At 42.2% G+C, this 22,708-nt stretch overlaps 2 protein-coding genes across 3 annotated transcripts in view; one reads left to right on the top strand and one right to left on the bottom strand.

Annotated features, from left to right (window-relative positions):
- ctxnd1 (cortexin domain containing 1) overlaps nt 1–22,708 on the bottom strand; it is a 135,680-nt gene that overhangs the window by 111,407 nt on the left and 1,565 nt on the right. The window lies entirely within an intron of this gene.
- The window catches only part of abhd17c (abhydrolase domain containing 17C, depalmitoylase), a 37,144-nt gene continuing 26,898 nt past the window's right edge, over nt 12,463–22,708 (top strand). Inside the window, exons 1-2 of one of the 2 annotated variants that reach the window (XM_082531229.1) lie at nt 12,463–13,137; nt 13,228–13,309. In XM_082531229.1, coding sequence (XP_082387355.1) covers nt 12,825–13,137; nt 13,228–13,309 — 395 coding nt within the window. In that variant the 5' untranslated portion in view covers nt 12,463–12,824. Of the gene's footprint in view, nt 13,310–22,708 lie in introns of both variants that reach the window. The other variant, XM_082531228.1, reaches the window with a different exon arrangement.

The raw sequence follows: 22,708 nt of genomic DNA, 5'->3' as shown, positions 1-22,708 counted from the left end.
ATTTATCATTAATCGCCACTGCTGTCTGTCACTTTTATAACATCTGTTTATATTATCAACCACCCAGCTTACCTGTAAAAACAGAAAAATAAGACAATCAGTTCTTTGGCGCGCAGGCCGTACGCTGCCTCTTCATCACTGACACTACTTCTTCTAGTGTAGCGTCAGCTACCGATGCGTACAGGACCCAGCGCCCTCTGCTGGCGGAACTTATGCAACAGTAAAACTTACATTGCAGTGGCCTTACTAAAAGAAAATGTCTCTGAGCATCAAATAAAATGGGGGGCTACTATTTTCATGTCTCTGTCTTTAACATAGTGCCACAGATGCAGACTTCTTCCTGTACCACTGCTTGAAGAAGGTGTCTTCCAGAAACTGGCAGTAGGACTGGGAGTTGAGCTTGACTCCATCCTCAACCCGAAAAGGCCCCACAAGCTCATCTTTGATGATACCAGCCCAAACCAGTACTCCACCTCCACCTTGCTGGCGTCTGAGTGGGACTGGAGCTCTCTGCCCTTTACCAATCCAGCCACGGGCCCATCCATCTGGCCCATCAAGACTCACTCTCATTTCATCAGTCCATAAAACCTTAGAAAAACCAGTCTTGAGATATTTCTTGGCCCAGTCTTGACGTTTCAGCTTGTGTGTCTTGTTCAGTGGTGGTCGTCTTTCAGCCTTTCTTACCTTGGCCATGTCTCTGAGTATTGCACACCTTGTGCTTTTGGGCACTCCAGTGATGTTGCAGCTCTGAAATATGGCCAAACTGGTGGCAAGTGGCATCTTGGCAGCTGCACGCTTGACTTTTCTCAGTTCATGGGCAGTTATTTGGCGCCTTGGTTTTTCCACACGCTTCTTGCGACCCTGTTGACTATTTTGAATGAAACGCTTGATTGTTCGATGATCACGCTTCAGAAGCTTTGCAATTTTGAGACTGCTGCATCCCTCTGCAAGATATCTCACTATTTTTGACTTTTCTGAGCCTGTCAAGTCCTTCTTTTGACCCATTTTGCCAAAGGAAAGGACGTTGCCTAATAATTATGCACACCTGATATAGGGTGTTGATGTCATTAGACCACACCCCTTCTCATTACAGAGATGCACATCACCTAATATGCTTAATTGGTAGTAGGCTTTCGAGCCTATACAGCTTGGAGTAAGACAACATGCATGAAGAGGATGATGTGGACAAAATACTCATTTGCCTAATAATTCTGCACTCCCTGTACTATAGCTCAAATTGCTCAAATACACAGCGTATCACAGTCTGTTGCACATGGGACTGCAGAGCTGCAGATCAGTCAGGGTGCCCATGTTGACCTCTGTCCACCACTGAAATACAATAATAATAATAATAATAATAATAATAATAATAATAATAATAATACACACACACACACACACACGCACACACACACGCACACACACACACACACACACACACACGCACACACAGACACACACACACACAGACACACACACACACACACACACACGCACACACAGACACACACACACACACACACACACACACACACACAGACACACACACACACATATAAATATATAAGACAATGATATATATCCACGGCCAGCTTATCAAGCAGTGACCTCAGCATCCTGCTCCCTGTGAGTCAAGCAAATCTAATCTCTAAAAAGTTCTTTTAAGATATTTTCCCCTCAGGCACTGCCTGCCTCTGTGTAAGCCAAACACCCCAAAAAAGACATTAAACAGGCCTGAGATCTGTCAGGGGATTGATATAATAAGCCAAAGTTAACACAGTCATAACCTCTTCTGCTGCAAGTGGAGCAGTCAGCAGGCTTTAGCAGCAAATCGCTCTCCCACACATCACCCAGCTGTTGGACACAGTTTCATGAATACAGTCTTCTTATGTATCACAGTGGAAGCAACAAACTGTTTTTATAAATTAATTTTATGAAGAAATGCATTTGCACAATGATTCTGTCATTGGGTAAGAGATTGTGTTACTTGAGCTGACATCAATGAGCTATATTTATTTTTCAGACATTCATCCTTTGTGTAATTTAATATTTTATTCATGTTTTAATGTTTACACTGGTTTCTCTAATGTGAAAATGGAGCAGTCTCCATCTCCCTTTTCAATTTACTTCTTGAACTGAATATAAATGTAAAAAGCTTCAGCAGCACATCATGCAAAATGTAGAAGCAGAACATTGAAATGACAGTTATTCATTTGTCAGATTTATGACTGCAACTGCACTTAGTTTCTCAATAATAACTAGAAAGTTTTTTTCACACTGTGACATTTCAGGTCATGTTCCTGATGGCCTGTCAGAATCATTAAAAACACCTCGGTTAAACACTGCCCTGATAAGGTATACAGGCATATATGGTGTTACTATTTTGTTACTATTATAGTATAAACGGGTGATCGTGGCTCAAGAGTTGGGCGTTTGCCTTGTAATCGGAAGGTTGCCGGTTCGAGCCCCGGCTTGGACAGCCTCGGTCGTTGTGTCCTTGGGCAAGACGCTTCACTCGTTACCTACTGGTGGTGGTCAGAGGGCCCGGTGGCGCCAGTGTCCGGCAGCCTCGCCTCTGTCAGTGCGCCCCAGGGTGGCTGTGGCTACAATGTAGCTGCCATCACCAGTGTGTGAATGTGTGGATGACTGGATATGTAAGGCGCTTTGAGGTCCTTAGGGACTAGAAAAGCGCTATATAAATACAGGCCATTTACCATTTTAAAGGCATGTGGTGTAAAATTGGTAAAGTTAGGAAGCACTAAGTCCTGCCTCATCTCACCTATGGTGGGTTTTTAATGTAAAATGAGTGCTTAACATACCTCTGTGCACCAAGATAGAAGATAAATGTTTGGTGTAAGTTACCCAGGTGCCAGCCATCTTAAATGCAGCTCTTTTATAGGATATGAGCTGGCAAGAGTACAAGTTTGGTTGGTCAAAGTAATTAGGGAAGTGTGAAATGAGCTTTAAATTGTGTATGTGCAAATATCTGCTTCCATTCTTGACAAGCGATTGATGATGTTAGGATTATTTATGAAAACTAACCTTCTTGGTTTTTCTTTTCCCTCTCTGGAAGGATTATGTCACATTTGAATTGAGAATGTTTGATCTGAGAGAATATAAAGGTGGACTGCAGGATGTGGGAGTGAGACGGAAACGTTGCCATTTTGCTGTGTGTGTGAAAGATTGACCAATAAACGAATGAGTTCAGTCAAGAGTGATGTCGACTGGTTTCCACACCACACCTCTCTGCGTAACAAGCACTTTTTCTTTCATACAGGTGGAGTCATGAATACTGACCTTAACTGAGGCAAGTGAGGCCCGCAGGTGGATGTTTTGTCTTCTCCACTTTGTCAGGCAGGTCTATTTAAGTGATTTCTTGATTGGGAACAGGTATGGCAGCGATCTAGCCTGGGTTTGGGTACAGAAATTGAACTTTTCCCCTTAATAATGAACACCTTCATTTAGAAACTGCATTTTGTGCTTACTTGTGTTATGTTTTCAATTTGTTTGATGATCTGAAACATTGAAGTGTGACAAGCATACAAAACAACAGGAAATCAGGAAGAGGGCAAACACTTTTTCACACTGTAGATCTGGGAACAGAGAGCAGTACACCAAACACAACCTCAAAAAAGTTATAAAGACAGCAAAAGCAGCATAAACTGAATGAAGTGAACATTACTTAATGACCAGAGACTCGGCAGCGATGTGAAAGAGAATCTAGCAGATAACACCAGGAGCAGCAGGAATCTGCCAACAGGGAGTTGCTGGCTGAAGGTCTAAACCTTTGCCGTTTGAGAGATCGGATAGGACAGGTCCACCTCCGAGGGATACTGCTCATTCACTTTTCATGTGAAGAATGTGAAATGAGTTCTGGGCTGTGTGAAGCACCAGGCCCAGATGGGATCCCAGGCAGGGTTCTCAAAGACCATACTCACCATCTTCCTGAAGTGATGACTTACATCATAAATACATTTCTGTGCTGTTATGATTCTTGTTCTTTGACCCAGTGTTTTATGTTCTGGGCCCCGTGATTCTGTTTGCTTATCATTGTTTTGGTCATGAAGGGTGACTTACGTTTCCTAGTTTAGTTTTCTTATGTTTGAGTCTTCTGATTATTGTGTTTATCTCTTATGGTTCTGGTTTAGTTCCCTTTAGTGTTTCCCTTTTGCTATGTTTTAGTTCTCAGTGTCTCCTGTGTATGTCAGTCTTGTTGTCATGCTCCAACTGTCTTTGTCTCTGTGTTCTGTCTTTAGCGCCTCTGTAGTCTCCCCAAGCCCATTTTGTCTCTCACTCCCTCTGCTGTCTCTTCCTCTCTCTGTATATGTCGTCTCCCTTACCTGTTCCAGTGTTCCTGTCCTCATGCTTGTCTCTTCTGTTTGTCAGGCATTCCCGTGTTTGCTTATCCCTCATCACCCCTCTGTAACTTTGTTACCAAGTTCTTGTACTTCTGTGCTGCCTGCATTTGGGCCCTCATGGATTTTAACATCCATGTGGACAACCCTCAGGACAAAGGGACTAAAGACCTGAGTAACACTCAGCATGTAACAGAGACCACACATAATAGAGGACACACTCTGTACCTGCTGATCTCCAAAGGCCTGAGCATTTCAGAGGTTACTGTGTCTGATGTGGGCCTGTCTGATCATTACTGTGTTTTCTTTGAAAGTAAAATCTCAGCCCACACAAATATATCAACAGCAGTGATCACAAAACGGTGTATAACTGAACACAGTAGTGAGATCTTTAACCAGGTCTTCCCATTAACACCTGACCTGTCCAGAGGGTCAGTCAATGAGCTCGTCAATAGCTTCAATGCTAACATGTTAAATGTAATGGACACTATTGCTCCCATTAAGGTGAAGGTTATCTCTGGAAGGAAAAAGTCTCCATGGAGAAACTCCACACTGGTGAAAAATGAAAAAAGAGAGTGTAGGAAAGCTGAGCGCAGATGGAGAAAAACAAACCTCCAGGTTCATTATGACATTTATAAAGAGAAACTTCACAATTATAATTTACAACTGAGGAGTGCAAGAAGGTCCTACTTCTCTGACATCATCACTAAAAACAGCCATAATGCTCGGGTCTTATTTTCTACAGTTGACAGGCTAACAAACCCTCCTGTGCCAGTGGCAGCTGAACTTCATTCGACCATGGCCTGCAATGACTTTGCCAAATTCTTCACAGAGCAAATCCAAAAGATTAGACAAGCAATTGGTACATCAACAGCAGATCCAGGATATGTACTGTGTCCACCAAAAAACTGTTTAAACACCATGAAACAGTTTCAACCTATTAACAGCAAAGACCTGGAGGACATCTTAGGTCAACTGAACTCCTCCTCCTGCTGTTTAGATGTCCTGCCAACAAGTTTTTTCAAAAAGGTCTCAAAGACTTTAGAGTCAGACCTGTTACAGATCGTCAACTTTTCTTTATTATCAGGTGTGTTTCCAGAACCACTAAAAACTGCTGTAATAAAACCTATACTGAAAAAGGACAATCTTGACAAGACACAAATGAACAACTACAGGCCGATCTCAAATCTCCCATTTTTAAGTAAGATCATTGAAAAAGCAGTTTCTCAACAGCTCAATTACTTCTTAAAACAGAATAATTGCTACGATGCCTTCCAGTCAGGTTTTAGACAGAACCACAGCACTGAAACCGCTCTGACCAAAGTGTTTAATGACATATGTCTGAATACAGACAGTGGAAAAATGTCAGTCCTAGTTTTACTGGATCTCAGTGCAGCATTTGATACAGTTGACCACAACATATTACTCAAACGACTGGAGAACTGGACAGGTCTTTCAGGAACTGTACTAAACTGGTTCAAAACATACTTAGAAAAAAGGAAATACTTTGTATCAACAGGTAACTTCACATCTGAGCAGACAAGTATCACATGTGGAGTTCTCCAAGGTTCCACAAAAAAAATCTACCTGAATTGAAATTAAAATTAATACGTTAACAATTCTGTTTTGCAGTGTGAGTCAGTCAGTGACTGGCTGCTCCCATATGGGATTAGAACGATGCCACCTTATCCCATAGTCCAGCCAATGATGCGATTCACATTCGCATACGCAGCTAATCAATGTCGTTGACAGGCTATGACAGCGTCCTTATGTGTTTTAGTGAGCAAAGCGGCTGATGTGGAGTGAAGCCACGTTAATGACAACGTGTACAACCATTGGAGATGTGAGCAGGACAGACGGAACAACTGACGGACAAAGTGTGGACTTTATACCAGTTTTTAAATTGTGTTGATCGGCCACGTGAAACCACAGTTATGATAAAAATATCTGCACTGTTTGTTTTCTTCCTGAATACTGTCGTTGTTTATATTTACTGCAGGAAGAAACGGTAAAAACTGCGTTTTATAAGGAAAACGCTCGAAAGCCTGTGAACAAAAACACCAAAAAAACTCCACCCTTTCCTATTGGTGGAAAAATGTACCATGTCGACCAATCAAAACATGATATGGCAACATGGCATTTAGTTGTTTAGGAAGGAGGAAGTTTTAGGAGTGACGGCGTGTTTGAGATGTGAGAGATTTGCGACATTTAGGCAAATCTTGTGTAGTTAGTGTGTAGTTAGTGTGTAGTGTAGTCAATAGTGTTGTTGTGTTTGTCAGAGCAATGAGGCGACTGCTGAATGTTACAGGTGTTACAGCAGTGACACATCTGCTGCTGTCAGGCCTGCAGGTATCAGGCTGTTGTTCTCCTTCATCTCATAGTGGACAGAAATTATTTTTTGGAGTGGCACAAATTGTCACAGATTAGTAGGCAGAGGACTCACTCGCAGGACTCTGAAGTTTAGAGAGAAGGTGAGGGTTTATTTGCAATGTGACACCAAGTGAGAATATATACATATATACAGTGGAACAGCTAACACAGGGCTCCCAGGAGTAGGGCGGGGTCCGAAGGGAAGGTCCAAGACGGGGGTACACACACGCTCTTCTTCCACTTGATCCGTAACTCACTCAAAATGTCCACACCAAAAAGCTCACGCTCACTCACACACATCCACAGAAATCCAGACGGCAGGGAAGACGGGCAGGGAGTCTAGAAGGCCTGTACACAGAGGAAGAACAATGTCGGGAGGAAACTCTAGGAGATCAAAGGAACACTTTCATACGCTACGCTACACTGACGCTTGGTAGTGTGACGATCCAGCGAGGAAGCAGCCTCTCTTGCCATCTTAAGTAGTCTGCCAGGATCAGTGTGAATGAGCCACAGGTGTGTGTTCAGGGCGGGTTCAGAGGCGGGGAATCAAGGTCCAGTTCCGCCCTGGTGGGAGAGGCTAAGACAAAAAATAAACACACCACGACCAGATCTTGAGAACCATGACATAAATAATTTGTGTGGCATCAGATTTGATGCAGAACAGCTGATTGTTCTGTAAATAGTTTGAAATGTTTATTTAAAAAACGCCTTGGCTGCATTAAAAAAAAAAAACAGCTGCAAAAAACGTTGTTGTTTGCATAACTCAGTTACTTTTTTGAAGAAGTAACTATATAATTAACTGCCCAACATTGGTCATTGTTTACTGTATGTTGCAGACAGAGTTACAGACTCTCTCCCAGACCACAGACTCATAATACAAGTCAGAGCTTTATTAAAAAAAAGAAAGAAAGAAAGAAAGAAAGTTTTGTTTTCAAAATTGGAGTTCAAGTTATTTTTACTTCCAATAGTGTTAACATGCTACACAGGTCATGAACAAGATTTTTTAACATTTTCATTGTAAGTGGACTAAAGCAGTTAATTAAAGATAGTCTAACTAATGCTGTAATTAGATTATTTTAATAAACAAGTAACTTGGATGGATTGGATGCTGGCGTGACCACAGTGCACACGTCTGCTGTTGCTCACAGTGGTACCGCTCAGGGAGTTTGTGCGTTCGCTCAGACACGTGAAACATTAGAGGGAACATTGAGTGCCGGCTTGACACCAGGTAACCATTTATTTCAAATTCAAATTCAAATTCAAAGTTTATTTGTCACGTACACAGTCATACACAGTACGATATGTAGTGAAATGCTTGGACAACTGCTCGTGACCTAAAGAAAAAAAAAGGAAAAGGCTATGAATAAGATAGGAAATAAATATGAAAAATTAAAAAGGGTAAATTTAACTAGGAAGGAATAAAATATAAATTAAGGTTAAAAATGAAATAACTGTACAACACAAATTAGAATGAAGGGTAAATTTAACTGGGAAAGAATAAGATAAAATATATAAATTAAAGTTGAAAATAAAATAACTGTACAACAAAATACACAATATAGAACTATATAAGAATGTATGAAGAAATATAAATAAATATATATATATATATATATATATACACACACACACACAATAACAGCAGCTGTACAAGTATTAACCGGAAATGAAGAATATAGTGACCAGTGTTGTGCAAAAAAACAATGTGTGCAAAACCAAAGTCCAGAAAGTCCAGTGTGTGTGTAAGAACCATATGTGTGGGTCAGTACTGTGTGGTGGTGTGATTGAGAGACCGTATCGCCTGTGGGAAGAAGCTCCTCCTCAGTCTCTCTGTGTTGGTCTTCAGGGAGCGGAATCGCTTTCCTGACCTCAGCAGAGAGAACAGTCTGTTGTTGGGATGGCTGAGGTCCTTCACCATCTTCCTGGCCTTGGTCCAGCACCGCCTGCTGTAGATTGAGTGCAGGTCAGGGAGCTCGGAGCGGATGGTGCGCTCAGCTGACCGCACAACCCTCTGTAGAGCTCGTCTGTCCTGCATGGTGCTGTTTCCGAACCAGGTTAAGATGTTTCCCGCCAGGATGCTCTCTATGGTGCAGGAGTAAAAGTTCCTGAGCACCTTGGAGGGCAGTTGGAAGTCTCTCAAGCGTCTGAGGTGGTAGAGACGCTGTCGGGCCTTTTTCACCACGGTGTTGATGTGACAGGACCATGACAGGTCCTGCGTGATGTGAACTCCGAGGTATTTGAAGCTGTCCACTCTCTCCACTGGGCACTCGTTGATGACGGGGGTCTGGTAGTTCCTCTCCTGCTTAGTGCTGAAGTCCACTATCAGCTCCTTTGTCTTACTGACGTTTAGAAGGAGGTTGTTCCTCTGGCACCAGTTCTCCAGATTCCTAATCTCCTTCAGGTAGGCCGTCTCGTTGTTATCAGAGATCAGGCCCACCACGACGGTGTCGTCAGCAAACTTGATGATGGTGGTGGAGCTGGTAGTGGCCACACAGTCATATGTGTACAAAGAGTACAGCAGGGGGCTCAGAACACACCCCTGGGGGGCTCCAGTGCTGAGAGTGGTGGAGGCTGAGACATGTCCGCCCATCCTTACTGCCTGTGGTCTGCCAGTTAGGAAGTTGGAGATCCACTGACACATAGATGAGCTGAGTCCCAGATGCTCCAGCTTGGTGGTGAGTGTGGAGGGAATTATGGTGTTAAATGCAGAGCTGTAGTCTATGAAGAGCATTTTAACATAATTCCCCCTTCTAGTGTCCAAGTGAGTGAGTGATGTGTGGAGGAGATGAGAGATGGCATCGTCTGTGGAACGATTTGGACGGTAAGCGAACTGTAGTGGGTCCAGTGTGTCTGGTAGTGAAGAAATTTATTTGTTTGTTTGTTTGTTTGTTTGTCAGAGTGTAAACTCACTCTCTGGGTAGTAATCACTTTTAAGGGAATAGGATTGTATTTATTCATTCAGTTTTCTTTTTGTACATGTATTCATGTTATTTATTTAAATGGTTAGAACCTGGTACCAAAATGTACATAACAGTCATAATAAAATTAATCAAGTTTACTCAGAAAGTTTACCATGTCCTCGTCACTCTGAAGCCTATTTTAATATTAAATAGCTATAGCAACATGTTGACCTTCGATTTATTGACATTGACGGAGAGGTAAGAGATCAACTGTGACAAGATATTTTTATTATTATAAATACCTAACACAGTAATAAGAATCATAGTTTCCACGTGATAAGGTTTGTTTGTTTTTTGTTAATTTTTGACCAACATATAATTGAAATGATTTTGAGGACCTTGGTGGATTAAGTCAAATTTTAATGGATTGTTAACATAACCGCACTCTTCATTCTTAAAAAGTTTATCAGAATTCAAACTTAGAGCTATTGTATTTACACACAGACAAGATGACATACGTGTAAACACTGCCAAAAACATAACCTCTGTGGCAGAGCCATTTCTGAGTCTGTGGCAGTCTCTGGATTGTGAGTCTTACCCTACAGCTGTGGGAATTATTCAGCAGTCTTAGAGCACGGTTCTTATTTGGAAAAGGGTGATGTGGGTACTATGGGTCTAGAACAAACGGAGAACTTTAAGTATAGTAATTAGTATTAGTGACTGAAAGAATGACATTGTGGTTTCACATGGTGGAAATGAGCTTCCTCAAAAGCTGGTGTTTGGGCTCTTGATGGTGAGAGAGAGTGAGGATTTTAGTCATCAACTTCTGTGGGCATCTGACTAGGATCCACCTCCACTGCAGACCGAGGACACATTGGAGAGATCATATCTCTCGACTGGTCTGAGAACGCTTCAGTGTCTCCCCCACATGAACTGGAGGAGGTGGCTAGGAAGAGGAAGGTGCATGTCAAAGTATAACCAAGTCACAATGTTGACAGAACTGCCAGTAGACCCATGAGAAGGGAGGTGTTTGGTTTTTTTTGCTTTAAAAAAAAAAAAAAAAAAAAAAAAATATATATATATATATATGTATTTAAATATATATCTGTGAAGGTTCTCAGTCATCCAGGTCATCGTAGTCAAAGGAGCTTGCAAAGAAAAGCATCTGGACTTCTTTAAGTTGCTTGAAGACGTTTCACCTCTCATCCGAGAAGCTTCTTCAGTTCTAAGGTCAAATGGTGGAGAGTCCCAGATATAAACCTAGTGGGAGTGACCCCCCACAAAGGGACAAAAGGACCCCTGATGATCCTCTAATCGCCTGAGCCAAGGTGGGAAACTGGGTGTGGGTCCCAATCAGCCAGAGTTTCGGGTGTGTTCATTGTGAAACCTGGCCCCACCTTATCATGCGAATTCCTGAGGTCAGATGGCCCAGGATGTGAGTGGGCGTTAAGGCGTCTGGGAAGGATCTCAAAACTGGATTATAGATGGCAGAGAGTTGGTGTCGTAAACCCCCGCCTCTGTTCAAAGATGGTCGCTCACAGTGGACATAGATGGCTTCTTTCACTCCTCTTTCAAAGCATCTGTCCTCTCTGTCCAAAATGTGAACATTGGCATCCTCGAAAGAGTGACCTTTGACCTTTAGATGCAGATGGACTGCTGAGTCTTGTCCTGTGGAGGTGGCTCTTTGTCCAAACAGCCACTTCACAAGCGCATGGCACAACACAGAAGAGCCACCTCCACAGGACAAGACTCAGCAGTCCATCTGCATCTTAAGGTCAAAGGTCACTCTTTGAGGATGCCAATGTTCACATTTTGGACAGAGAGGACAGATGCTTTGAAAGAGGAGTGAAAGAAGCATCTATGTCCACTGTGAGCGACCATCTTTGAACAGAGGCGGGGTTTACGACACCAACTCTCTGCCATCTATAGTTTTGAGATCCTTCCCAGACGCCTTAACGCCCACTCACATCCTGGGCCATCTGACCTCAGGAATTCGCATGATAAGGTGGGGCCAGGTTTCACAATGAACACACCCGAAACTCTGGCTGATTGGGACCCACGCCCAGTTTCCCACCTTGGCTCAGGCGATTAGAGGATCATCAGGGGTCCTTTTGTCCCTCTGTGGGGGGTCACTCCCACCAGGTTTATATCTGGGACTCTCCACCATTTGACCTTAGAACTGAAGAAGCTTCTCGGATGAGAGGTGAAACGTCTTCAAGCAACTTAAAGAAGTCCAGACGCTTTTCTTTGCAAGCTCCTTTGACTATATATATATATATATATATATATATATATATATATATATATATATATATATATATATATATAAGAATCTTGTCTCATGTTTTCACAGATTCTCATTCTGTTTCTGGGCACCATCACCGCTCAGATCACAGGTCAGGTGATGTGTTTAAGTTTGTACCTAAACAAGGTTTTACAGTATTAATAAATGCCACACTATATGCATCTATTTTGAAGACATTTAATTCAGTTAACTTTATATAGCGCCAAATCACAAGAACAATCAAACAGGTATATATCCTATAATAGTACAGCAAAATATAAAAGGTAACAACAGTGATTTTAGTGATGGACAGAAAAACACAACTTTATCGGTCACCTCCACAGATCCCGAACATTACAGTGTGGATCAGCCCAAGTTTAGAAAATAGATCTTTGGAATTGAACAGACTGTTTTTCCTTAAAGCGCAAAATATAAACAAATGAAGATTTTTGGATGTGTGTGTGTGGATTTTTTTTTCAATAAAGAAAATGTTTGTTTTTTCCCCTTAAAATATCTTACGGCTTTTTGTCTTTGTTACGGCAGGATATCCGGTTGTACCGGAAAACCGGCTTGTCACCATTCAAGAGAGATGGCTGCTTTCTTTATTACAATATATTAGCAACAAAGCTACAGCAAGTGATGTTTTCAAAGGGTAGAACTGTGCTTTTGAGACCAGTAGTGGCACAGTTTAGTGGTGTAAAGTAATATAAACGTAAATGTTGCGTCGCAATTTCTGCGAGTTTTGCTGTGAGCCACCTGTATGCCGGCTAGCGAGTAGCTGCAAAGCCGAGACGTCGCTCAGCTTGTCTTCCAGCCCTGCTGCGGTCTGTTAATGGTACACCGGATCTCGAAACAGATCCGAACCGCGTGTTTTGTTTTAGCCGAAGTTAGTAAATCAGGTAACCCCGGGCCTAAATGCCAGAACAAGGCCCCAGGATGAATGGGTTTTCTATCGGCGAGCTGTGCTGGCTGTTCTGCTGTCCACCCTGTCCGAGTCGCATCGCGGCCAAACTAGCTTTCCTTCCACCGGAGCCCACGTATTCCATGCACACCGACGCTAACGGGGTGACTAGCTTACATTTAACCGAACGGGCAGACTGGCAATACTCCCAGCGAGAGCTCGATGCAGTGGAAGTGTTCACCACTAGAAGCAGCCGGGGTAACCGGGTAGCATGCATGTTTGTGCGTTGCGCTCCGAACAGTCGCTACACGCTGCTGTTTTCCCACGGTAACGCTGTGGACCTGGGGCAGATGTGCAGTTTTTACATCGGCCTGGGCTCCAGGATAAACTGCAACGTGTTCTCCTACGACTATTCAGGCTACGGAGTCAGCACCGGCAAGCCTTCAGAGAAGAACCTGTATGCGGACATCGAGGCGGCCTGGCAGATGCTGAGGAACAAGTGAGTATAACACATGGGTGTTGTGGATCAGACAATGCCTACAAGTGTGTGCTGAGATAACGCCCACTACACAAATGCTTTGGGCTCAAATTGTGGTCATAAATATTTTGTACTTGTAAATCAGACTGCATAGCTGTGAACTGAGTTTTGTAACCTTGTAAACCAAAATGTCTGAAAATTTTATGTGCATGTTATCCACAGATCCACAGATGAGAATTTTTTGTGTGTGTTAAGAAAAAGATTTGTTTGTAAAAATATTTACACAAGTTACTTTTTTTTTGCTGTGTGTAACTTTCAACTTGCAGTATAAATTTTGACCCGATTTTTCTTCCTTTCAGCTGACTGGTCAGTGTCATGTCAATCACAAATTTAGCTATCCAATCAGAGAACAAATGGGTTTGGCGGTGGGAGGGACTCTTTACTGAGGTTCAGGTCCTGGAAGGGCAAAGGTGCCAGCGTTTTCCTTCATCACCACAAAGGAAAACATTCTGTGCGTGTCTGAGTTCGGTGAACTTTTTGTCACAGGTGTACGTGCAGGGACCTCCACAGTCTTTTCAACGGCTCTGTGGACCTCGGGGAGGAAAGCACTTTTGTGGAAATGACACACTCTTCGCTAGTCGGGATAGTTACAAAGCTTTCTTAGTTATGATCGAGTGATTCATGTTTTTACTTAAAAACGTGAACATAATACAACACACACTGTCATAGAGGATATAAAATCAGAGATACGTTTTGAAACGACGAGGGGCAGGTGCATCTAGTACACGTAGAGCAGCCACAAGAAAACAACATAAAAGCTAGCGCAGCAGCCAGCACAACACACATTGTGGATTCTTTGCTCTTAGTTAGCTGTGAGCGCAGCGAATGCCACGTCTGATGTGAAAGGGCCTTTATCCTGTGCAGTGTGACTGACAGCAATGGTCCCGGGTCAGCCCTGACTTTATGTGAAAGTAATAATGGTAATTCTGACTGTCAGAGATTTACAGTTAACAAACGGTCAGGTGAATAAACAACACTGAGACACTTGATACTGATAACGTGAAACTCAGACAGAGTCACACCGTACTGCAGTATTTGTTTATTTTTATAGGTTACATCGTCAATATGCAAATATAATCACATTTCCTGTTACGCAGGTCCTGATGCTGTCTGTGTGTAAGCTGTGTGTGTGTGTGTGTCACAAAGTGTATGTGCTACAAGTCAATTTCTAAGAATAACATAATGCAAGTCAACTTCTGCGGATGTGTATTTCTGTACAGGTCTCTTGCGGTAAATGTCACAGGGTCACAGGGTCAGCTTCCTGTTTCAACAGAAAACTGTGTCTGGTGAAATATGTGAACATAAGTATAACATAACATTTGAAGCATAATCAAATAAAACATTAAAAACTCCCTGACACTGACCATTGGTTTACCACAACTTTATCCTTTCAACAGCTACTGAAAGTTAAGGGACCTAGCTTATATGAGCCTTGTGGGATGTTTATATAGAGATCCTCCAGCTTCAAACTGTATTGCCCTTCCAGGACCTGAAGCTCAGTAAAGCCCCCTCTGACAGCCCAACCCATCTGTTCTCCAGTTAAATTTGTGAAAAGAAGAAAATTCAGGTCAAAAATCATACTTGCAATTTGAAGCTCACACACAGCCAGGGAACTTAAGATAAGATAAGATAAGATAGAACTTTATTAATCCCTCGGGTGGGTTCCTCTGGGAAATTCGACTTGAGCGCAGCTTTACACGTAGTTTTTTGCTTTGCATCTGTAACCGGACCTGAACAAAAACAAATTTGTAACTTGTCTAAATATTTTTCACACACACACAAATTCTCATCTATAGATGCACAAACATAAAATTTTCAGATATTTTGGTTTACATGGGTACAAAACTAACAACTACACAGTCTGATTTACAAGTACAAAATATTTATGACAACAATTTGAGCTCATAAAATGCGGCTAAAGTGAAACAGAGAAGTTGCTGGAAGATTACATGGCACAAAATTAATCTTTGCCAGTGGCTGTTAAAAACTGCATTTCCTATGCTGTGTAGGTGCTAATAAAGCTTCCTGCCCCCAGTACATGCTCGGGGCTAAAGAAAGGTTTGGCAGGTGGAACCATTGGAAATGTGACTCACCTGTTTTCTGCTCATCTGCCTCTGGTTTCCTGCTTATCATGGTTTCTATAAATACAGTACAGTATGTTACCTGCACAGGTTTTCTTTCATGGATAATTTTAATTAGGGCTGATTATTGTCACTGATTTCTAGAATCGATTCGATTTCGATTCACAAGGTCCCGAATCGATTTGATCCACGATTCGATTCGATTTGAATCGGGTAAATTTTGCCTGATCACGTATCAGTACATTTCCATATTTTTATTTCTACAAAGAGAAAACTGACACTTGTGAGACTTTATCAAAGGTGTGAGCATCACAGCAGAGGCCTTTGTGTCGAAGTCACTGAAGATAAAACACAGAAAAACGTGAAGGTGACTTTCCTGGCCTGGAATTTTATAGCAGATGACCTTAAAAATATTCTGCAGTAGATCAAAAACGAAAGAAAACCATTAATCAACATATGAACATTACCTGATGCTGCTGACGTGAAGCAGAGCAAAGTTACAGGTTTTATTTGAGACACAGCCTTTTGCAATTTTGCATAATTTTAAAAAGTTACAATTTGTTCAGTATTGAACAGCAGAAATGAGGCTTTCTTTTTGGAAGTAAGTAGAAGGGAAACAAACAGCGTCCGACAGCGCTGTAAACAGCAGTAGACTTGTGCGTAACAAGCAAGCGAATAATGCAGAAAACAGATTTTTAGACGGGAAACTGTTCTTGAAGAGAGAGAGCGAGAGCTGTGCATGAAGTGTGGTGGAAGCAAAACCGCAAAAGTCAGAGTGAGTTCATGACGATGTTTATGTGAAGCGAAGTTTGGATCTTCTTTTGCATCTGGTTCAGTCAATATTGTTTGGAGAGAGATAAAACCTGCAGCTTCAGAATCTAAGGCAAAAAGGACGTAAACACAAAGCGCCGACCCGCCGAAACATCAGAATCAGCGAGCTGTCGGCTTTCAGCCCCGAGCGTGTCCGTGCCGTCGGTGAGAAAACAAACATCTCACTGATTCTGATCCGTCGGCGGGTCGGCGCTTTGTGTTTACGTCTTTGAGCAGAATCAGTGTTCCTGCTCTCATTTACTGTTTTAGCTGTTTGGTGGTTGTTGAAATTTTGAGATTCTGGCGTTTCGGGAAAAATAAATTTATATTTAAAAATAGATTCAGGATTTTAAAGAATCGATATCAAGTTATCCAAGCCAGAATCGATTTTAATCGATAAATCGATAATCAAAACCCGCCCCTAATTTTAATGCCCAACATGATACATACAGAAGGGAAATCGCAAAGAGCCTCTGTGCCCTACTTTAGAAGCAGATGCATTTAAAAATCACTGACATTCAAAAGGATCCAAGCTGAATTTTATTGAAATCTTGTTCAGTGTGATGTGGACTTTGTTTACTGTGCCTTCATACATAACGTTTTGAATTATTCAGGATTCATGGACATGCGTGTTATCACAGAAATGTGGCCACCATGCTCATTTATTTGATGCTTCAAAAACAGTTTGTGTGTTTGGTAAAATTTCTTGAGTTCAATTTGAAATAAGCTGACACTTTGAAGCAACTTTGTTCATTCTTGCTCATTTTGTGTGTTAATAAATGTCAGGGGCGGTCATTTTTATGTAGAGCTCTTCATGCACCACCATCCCGACTTATTCGGTCCAGCTTTGCTTATCCAGCTCACTGCTGGTTAAGCAACTTGACGATCCACCACTCTCTGGAGGGTCAACATCCTTCTTATATTAAGCGATGCTGGTCGCTATGCTGTGTTGGAAGACGTTCGCCCAGTGATGCTGCTGCTTTCTCTTGGTCTGCAGACTCATGCAGACCGAGCTGGTAGCTCAAACGTTTTCCTCATAACTGACCAGAGACTTTGCCTCCAAGATGACTTTATGTTTTAGAGCAGTGGTTCCCAAACTTATTTTGCTGGGCCCCCCCTTTGTTTTACAAGAAAAATGTTCGCCCCCCCTTCTCGCGCACGCACGCGCACAAACACATCCTCCAATCACACGCGCCCATATTTTGCTCCATTGCTGTTTATTTCACACCTCAAATATTTAGTAAACAATTAAGCAAATACAAGTAAACAGCAATAAATTACAGGTAGTAAAATAAACTACTAACTCGTTTACGCTGCGTCCGCACCTACACGGGTGTCAAAGGTATGCGCCTTAATTCACGTCACGCTGTGGCCACGTTATTGTTTACATGAGATGAACTGCAGAATGATAGAGACAAAATACTGTTAATCTGACTGTCTGCAGGTTTTACACGCAGTTACTGTCCCTCTGTTTACAAAGGCAGCGGCGTCACGGTGTCATTATTTTACATGTAGTTGTTTTTTCCTGTGTAATAATGTTCAACATTGTTATCAATACATATTTCAAAAAATGCCTCTCTGTGCAAAATGGGTTCAAAAACATAAACAGCTGTTGGATCCTGTTTGTCTGTGATGTAAACAGCCCAGCGCTGCTCCTGATGCAGGGAAAACCAACCCTGCAGGGAGACCTACCTCAGCACCTGTGCAGGTGAAGCCAAAGGGAAGATTTGCTTCAGCAGATTTTCTAGTCTTTGTCTTAGAATGAAGCTGGTTTGGAAACATATTCAGCGCCGCTTCATCTCCTGCTTTGCGTTTCTGTGGGCGCCCCGTGCTAGCAGTGTCCAAGCGTTCTGTTTTTTCCCCCCTTTTCATTCCGCGCCCTCCCTCCAATGCCTCTGTGGCCCCCCCCCCCCCAGGGGGCGGGCCCCCCACTTCAGGAAGGTCTTCTCACGTAGAATGTATTTGGTCCTAAATCATGGATTAATGTCCAACAGGTCAGTGTGGATGGTCTGCATGTTTATTGTTGAGATCATCTACAACATCCTACTACTGCATACTAAAATATAGTGTTAATGAAGAAGGCTGTCAAGGCTTCATGGCCTGAGCTGCAGCACACAGTTTCACACACTATGTGTAACACTTTATGGTGCTGCTGTAAATGGTGGAAGCAAGTAGTAGCACTTGAACCTTTTGTTTGGACTCGTTTTCATACTTTGAGTCTAAACCATCTCCAATGAACAGATTGTTTTTCTTTCTTTTTTTAAACTCTCCAGCTCCTCGTCGATAGCTTATATAGCTTATGCCTCATATGTCCGTCTTCATGCTGTCTCTGCCTGCAGGACTAGACTCATAATTGAGTTCTTTACTTTTTAACAGTAACTGATAAAAGATATTAGATAACTTAATGGTGGTAGGATGGTGTTGCTGATTAATGTTGGTCAAAGTTAAAGGCAGGGGCTTACCTATCAAGACAATTTTTACCTAATTTTCCCATTGATGCATTAAATTATTATTGCCATTGTGCTTTGACTCAAAAAGTAATGAGATCTACAAAGCCATAGTTTCATCTCAGACCTCTTGCAACAGAAATGTGTCCAGGTGTGCACGTGCAGGTTCATGGCTGGACTTCTTTCCATTTGGGTGTGTGTGTGTGTGTGTGTGTGTGTGTGTGTGTGTGTGTGTGTGTGTGTGTGTGTGTGTGTGCGCTGCATTTATAATACTTGTGTGTACATATGAGACTTTCTCGCCTTGTGAACGCCGTGTACCATGCTGGTTATGTTTGCAGGTACGTGTGAAATTATGCAGTGTAAAACAGACAGAAAGGTATTTGTCATTTTATGTAGTTAATTTAATGAGTTACTGCGTTGACATAAACAATTAATGTATAATCTGCAATTCAAAGCATGTGCTTCAGCACTTGAGCTTGGAGCTGGGTCGTGTTTTTCACATTCTTGAGGTATGTCGAGCTCATGTACAGCAAGAGGAAATATACATTTTACATTAACCTAAAGTAGTTATAACTTTCCAGTGTTATTATGAGAATTCAGTGGATTAAGTATTTAATTATGGGAAAACTGCCAATCATGATTTTCCAACACTTGAAATCAAACAGTGATTTGTCGTATTTCTGATGATGAAACAAGAGAATCATAAACCACTTACATTAATTAATTATCACAAAAATTAGGCAGCTAATCCATTTATCAACATCCAATTCCAGACTAATGTTTTTGCGTTTGTGTCTCTTCATATTTAATGCTTACACTTGTTTCATATACTTAATCAGCACATAAGTGAAAATTGCTGCATGTCAAGAAACAGCAGACTTCATCAAACATCAGTGCTTTCATGACCTGCAGTGCAACATGGACATCAAAGAAAACAGTTACTGCGTTTATTGTAAACTTCTAAATAACATTAGGATTAAAACTACTACAAACTAAAAGAAACATTTTTATTAATCAGTGAAATGATTTGCTCTTCTCTTATTTTCGCTCAGCCTGAAGCTGGTTTTATAGTCGAGCGGAGAGAGTGTGTCCGCTGTCTGCTGCAGGGACTACCCGTCTGCCTCAGATGGAGACAGTATACAAGAGTAAGAGTGTATGTGTTGCAGCCACTCCTGCTCGTGCTGTTGGTGGCAACAGAGCATGACATTACAACATACAAAGAGCTGAAGTGAAATTGAGTGTGAAAAGTGTCATTGGACACTTCACAGTTCTCCGGTTCATGGTAAACTGCGCTATCCCTCCTGACTCTATTCCACCTGTCAACCAATCAGCATTCAGCAGCTGCATATGCCGTGCGCGTCCCATTTGCAGTCAGGATCTCATCTCACATGGGTGGAAACCCTTCTCCTCTCTGTCCGACCGAAACGTGTATGCAGATGGACACGTTTGCAGGGCTATAAATCCTACGTAAGAGTCCTTACTGGTGTGTAGTGTAACAAAGAACAACATAGAATTGGAATGAGCAGATTGGCCCAGTAGATCGGCCTGCTGTCATAATACAGTGGGGCAAAACAGTATTTAGTCAGCCACCGATTGTGCAAGTTCCCCCACCTAAAATGATGACAGAGGTCAGTAATTTGCACCAGAGGTACACTTCAACTGTGAGAGACAGAATGTGAAAAAAAAAAATCCATGAATCCACATGGTAGGATTTGTAAAGAATTTATTGGTAAATCAGGGTGGAAAATAAGTATTTGGTCACCTCAAACAAGGAAAATCTCTGCTACCTGAAGACTCATGTGAGAGAAAATCCGCTCACACAGATATTAGAGCCAAATACTGTCAATAAGGCCTCTGCAATGTTCTGAAGACAGTTAACCTTGTCAGGTAGTGACGTCCAGCAGGTGACAATGCAGCTCCATGAACACACACAGCTGTGGATTCCAGCTGCTTCGATGTTGCATTAACTGGCATTAACTCAGCCAGTTAATGTGAGACAAATGCAGCTGCTCATTAAAGATTTCTGGTTTGTTCAGAAAAGAAAACATTGGTCCAAACACCTGAAAGTCCCAAAGACGCCTTGTGTCTCGAGTCTACGGATGTATCTGTGTATCTCCGTGGTGCTGATGCTGTGCTGACAGCTGCTGAAGCTTTTGAAGTGTCAGAATGTGGAAAGCTAACAACGTTCCTCTCACCGGTAGGCGAAGTTATTTTTAGCCAATTACAAGTTGAATCTGGTAGTTGGGGTTGTTAGCTAAGATACCGTCATTAAGAAGAGGCACAACTAATGTGTCTATGTGAGCTGATTTGCGATGTGCACTGGTGGTGCGCCATTTATTTTTTTTAATGCACCTTCTCAGATTAATTCACTGTGTGTCGTGCTCAGAGCAGGGGCCTGTTCTTCGTACCTCGCTAAGTAGGTTAGCCGGATTAGATTGTTGACGATTTCGCGTGATCCTGGATCGTTCGGTTCCCCGAAGCTCATCCGGGACTTGCTGTCATAGCAACAGAGCCGTAAGCGTAAACCTGCTCGGGAGCAGGTTTACTTTATGTAAACAGGATTAGATCGCGGCCACGCAGGTATGTCCGCTTCATTCATACGAAAGCAACAGCGATATTTTTCCACTGTTTCACCATAAATAAATAACATCAATGTAACTAAAGATAATGCAGCACTTGATCCTTTTATTGATTTCACACAGATACATACAGGTCATTTCCTAAAAAAGGGAAATGAACTATTAACATTCTATTACATGTATGTGATTATTACAGATGTAATTCATATTTCAGAGTAGTAATAGTAAATTACTTCGTGTAATCAAGATGAGAGACCACGGCTATAAAAGCAAAGGTGGATTTGGGAAGCCTGTCGCAGCCATGTCCTGTCCGTATACGCGAGCAACCCATTGCGGAAGGTGCAAGATTGATAAGGAGAGTCCTCAGAATTCAGCGTATATTGCGGGACAGACAGGATCCTTTAGCTCAGCGCGACAGTGTGCTCATAGAGAGATATCGATTTTCCCGTGAGGGTATTATTTACTTAACCAACTTGTTGACGAGGGGGTGCAGGACCACCACCTGTCTTTTTTTCCTCTGCCCTTTTCTTGGTTGCTGTTATGAACAAACTAACAGAGTATTACAGGCCAGTATTACCTTGCCAAGAGACGCAAAGCAATCTAAGAGATAAATATTACCATTCTGTAGAATACTCCTGTATTCCACTTTTACTTGTTCCCATGTTCTTGTGGGTCCTGTTGTGGCTCTAATGTGAAAGGGGATATAATATAACATATTATAATATAATATAATGCCATATGATATTGGACAATATAGTGTCATATGATAGATCTACCCTACCGCCTACTGGTGTTGGCCAGAGGGGCCGATGGCGCGATATGGCAGCCTGGCTACAACCGTAGCTGCCTCCACCAGTGTGTGAATGTGGGAGTGAATGAATAGTGGTATCGTAAAGCGCTTTGGGTGCCTTGGAAAGCGCTATATAAATCCAATCCATTATTATTATTATTATTAAATTACCTACGAGTTTGATTTGTCAGCAACTTTCTGCCAGCCCTCTCTCCTTGCTTTTGCAGCCTTTGCAGTGTTCCCTTGCGTTTTAATTAAACTCTGAAACTCCTGAAATCCCTCACTCATGAGTTCTTGCTCTGCTGCCGGAAAATACCGAGCACGCCCCTTCGACATTTTCGCCGACCAATCAGCGGGTTGCCGATCAATGTTTCTACTATCGATGCGTAGCCCCTTTTACGACACCCAGTGATGTCACATTCCTGCGTCCAGCTGTAGTAATCGTCAACAGCAGGTGTGTTCGGGGAACCGGATTAGCGAGCTCACGGTTAGCGCGATGATTTGATCTTGGATGTGTCATTTGATCTTGGATGTAGTAAGCGACGTACGAAGAACGGGCCCCTGGACTGGGACAGAAAATCGAGCATTTAGACTAGAGACCGGCCCCCCAGGTATTAAAGCCATAAAGCCTTTGAATGGAAACAGATGCTGCT

Source organism: Aulonocara stuartgranti, assembly GCF_965226115.1.
Source record: "Aulonocara stuartgranti genome assembly, chromosome: 1".
NCBI lineage: Eukaryota > Metazoa > Chordata > Actinopteri > Cichliformes > Cichlidae > Aulonocara > Aulonocara stuartgranti.
The sequence above is the reverse complement of the archived record's forward strand: the minus strand, read 5'-3'. Positions and strand labels throughout refer to the sequence as shown.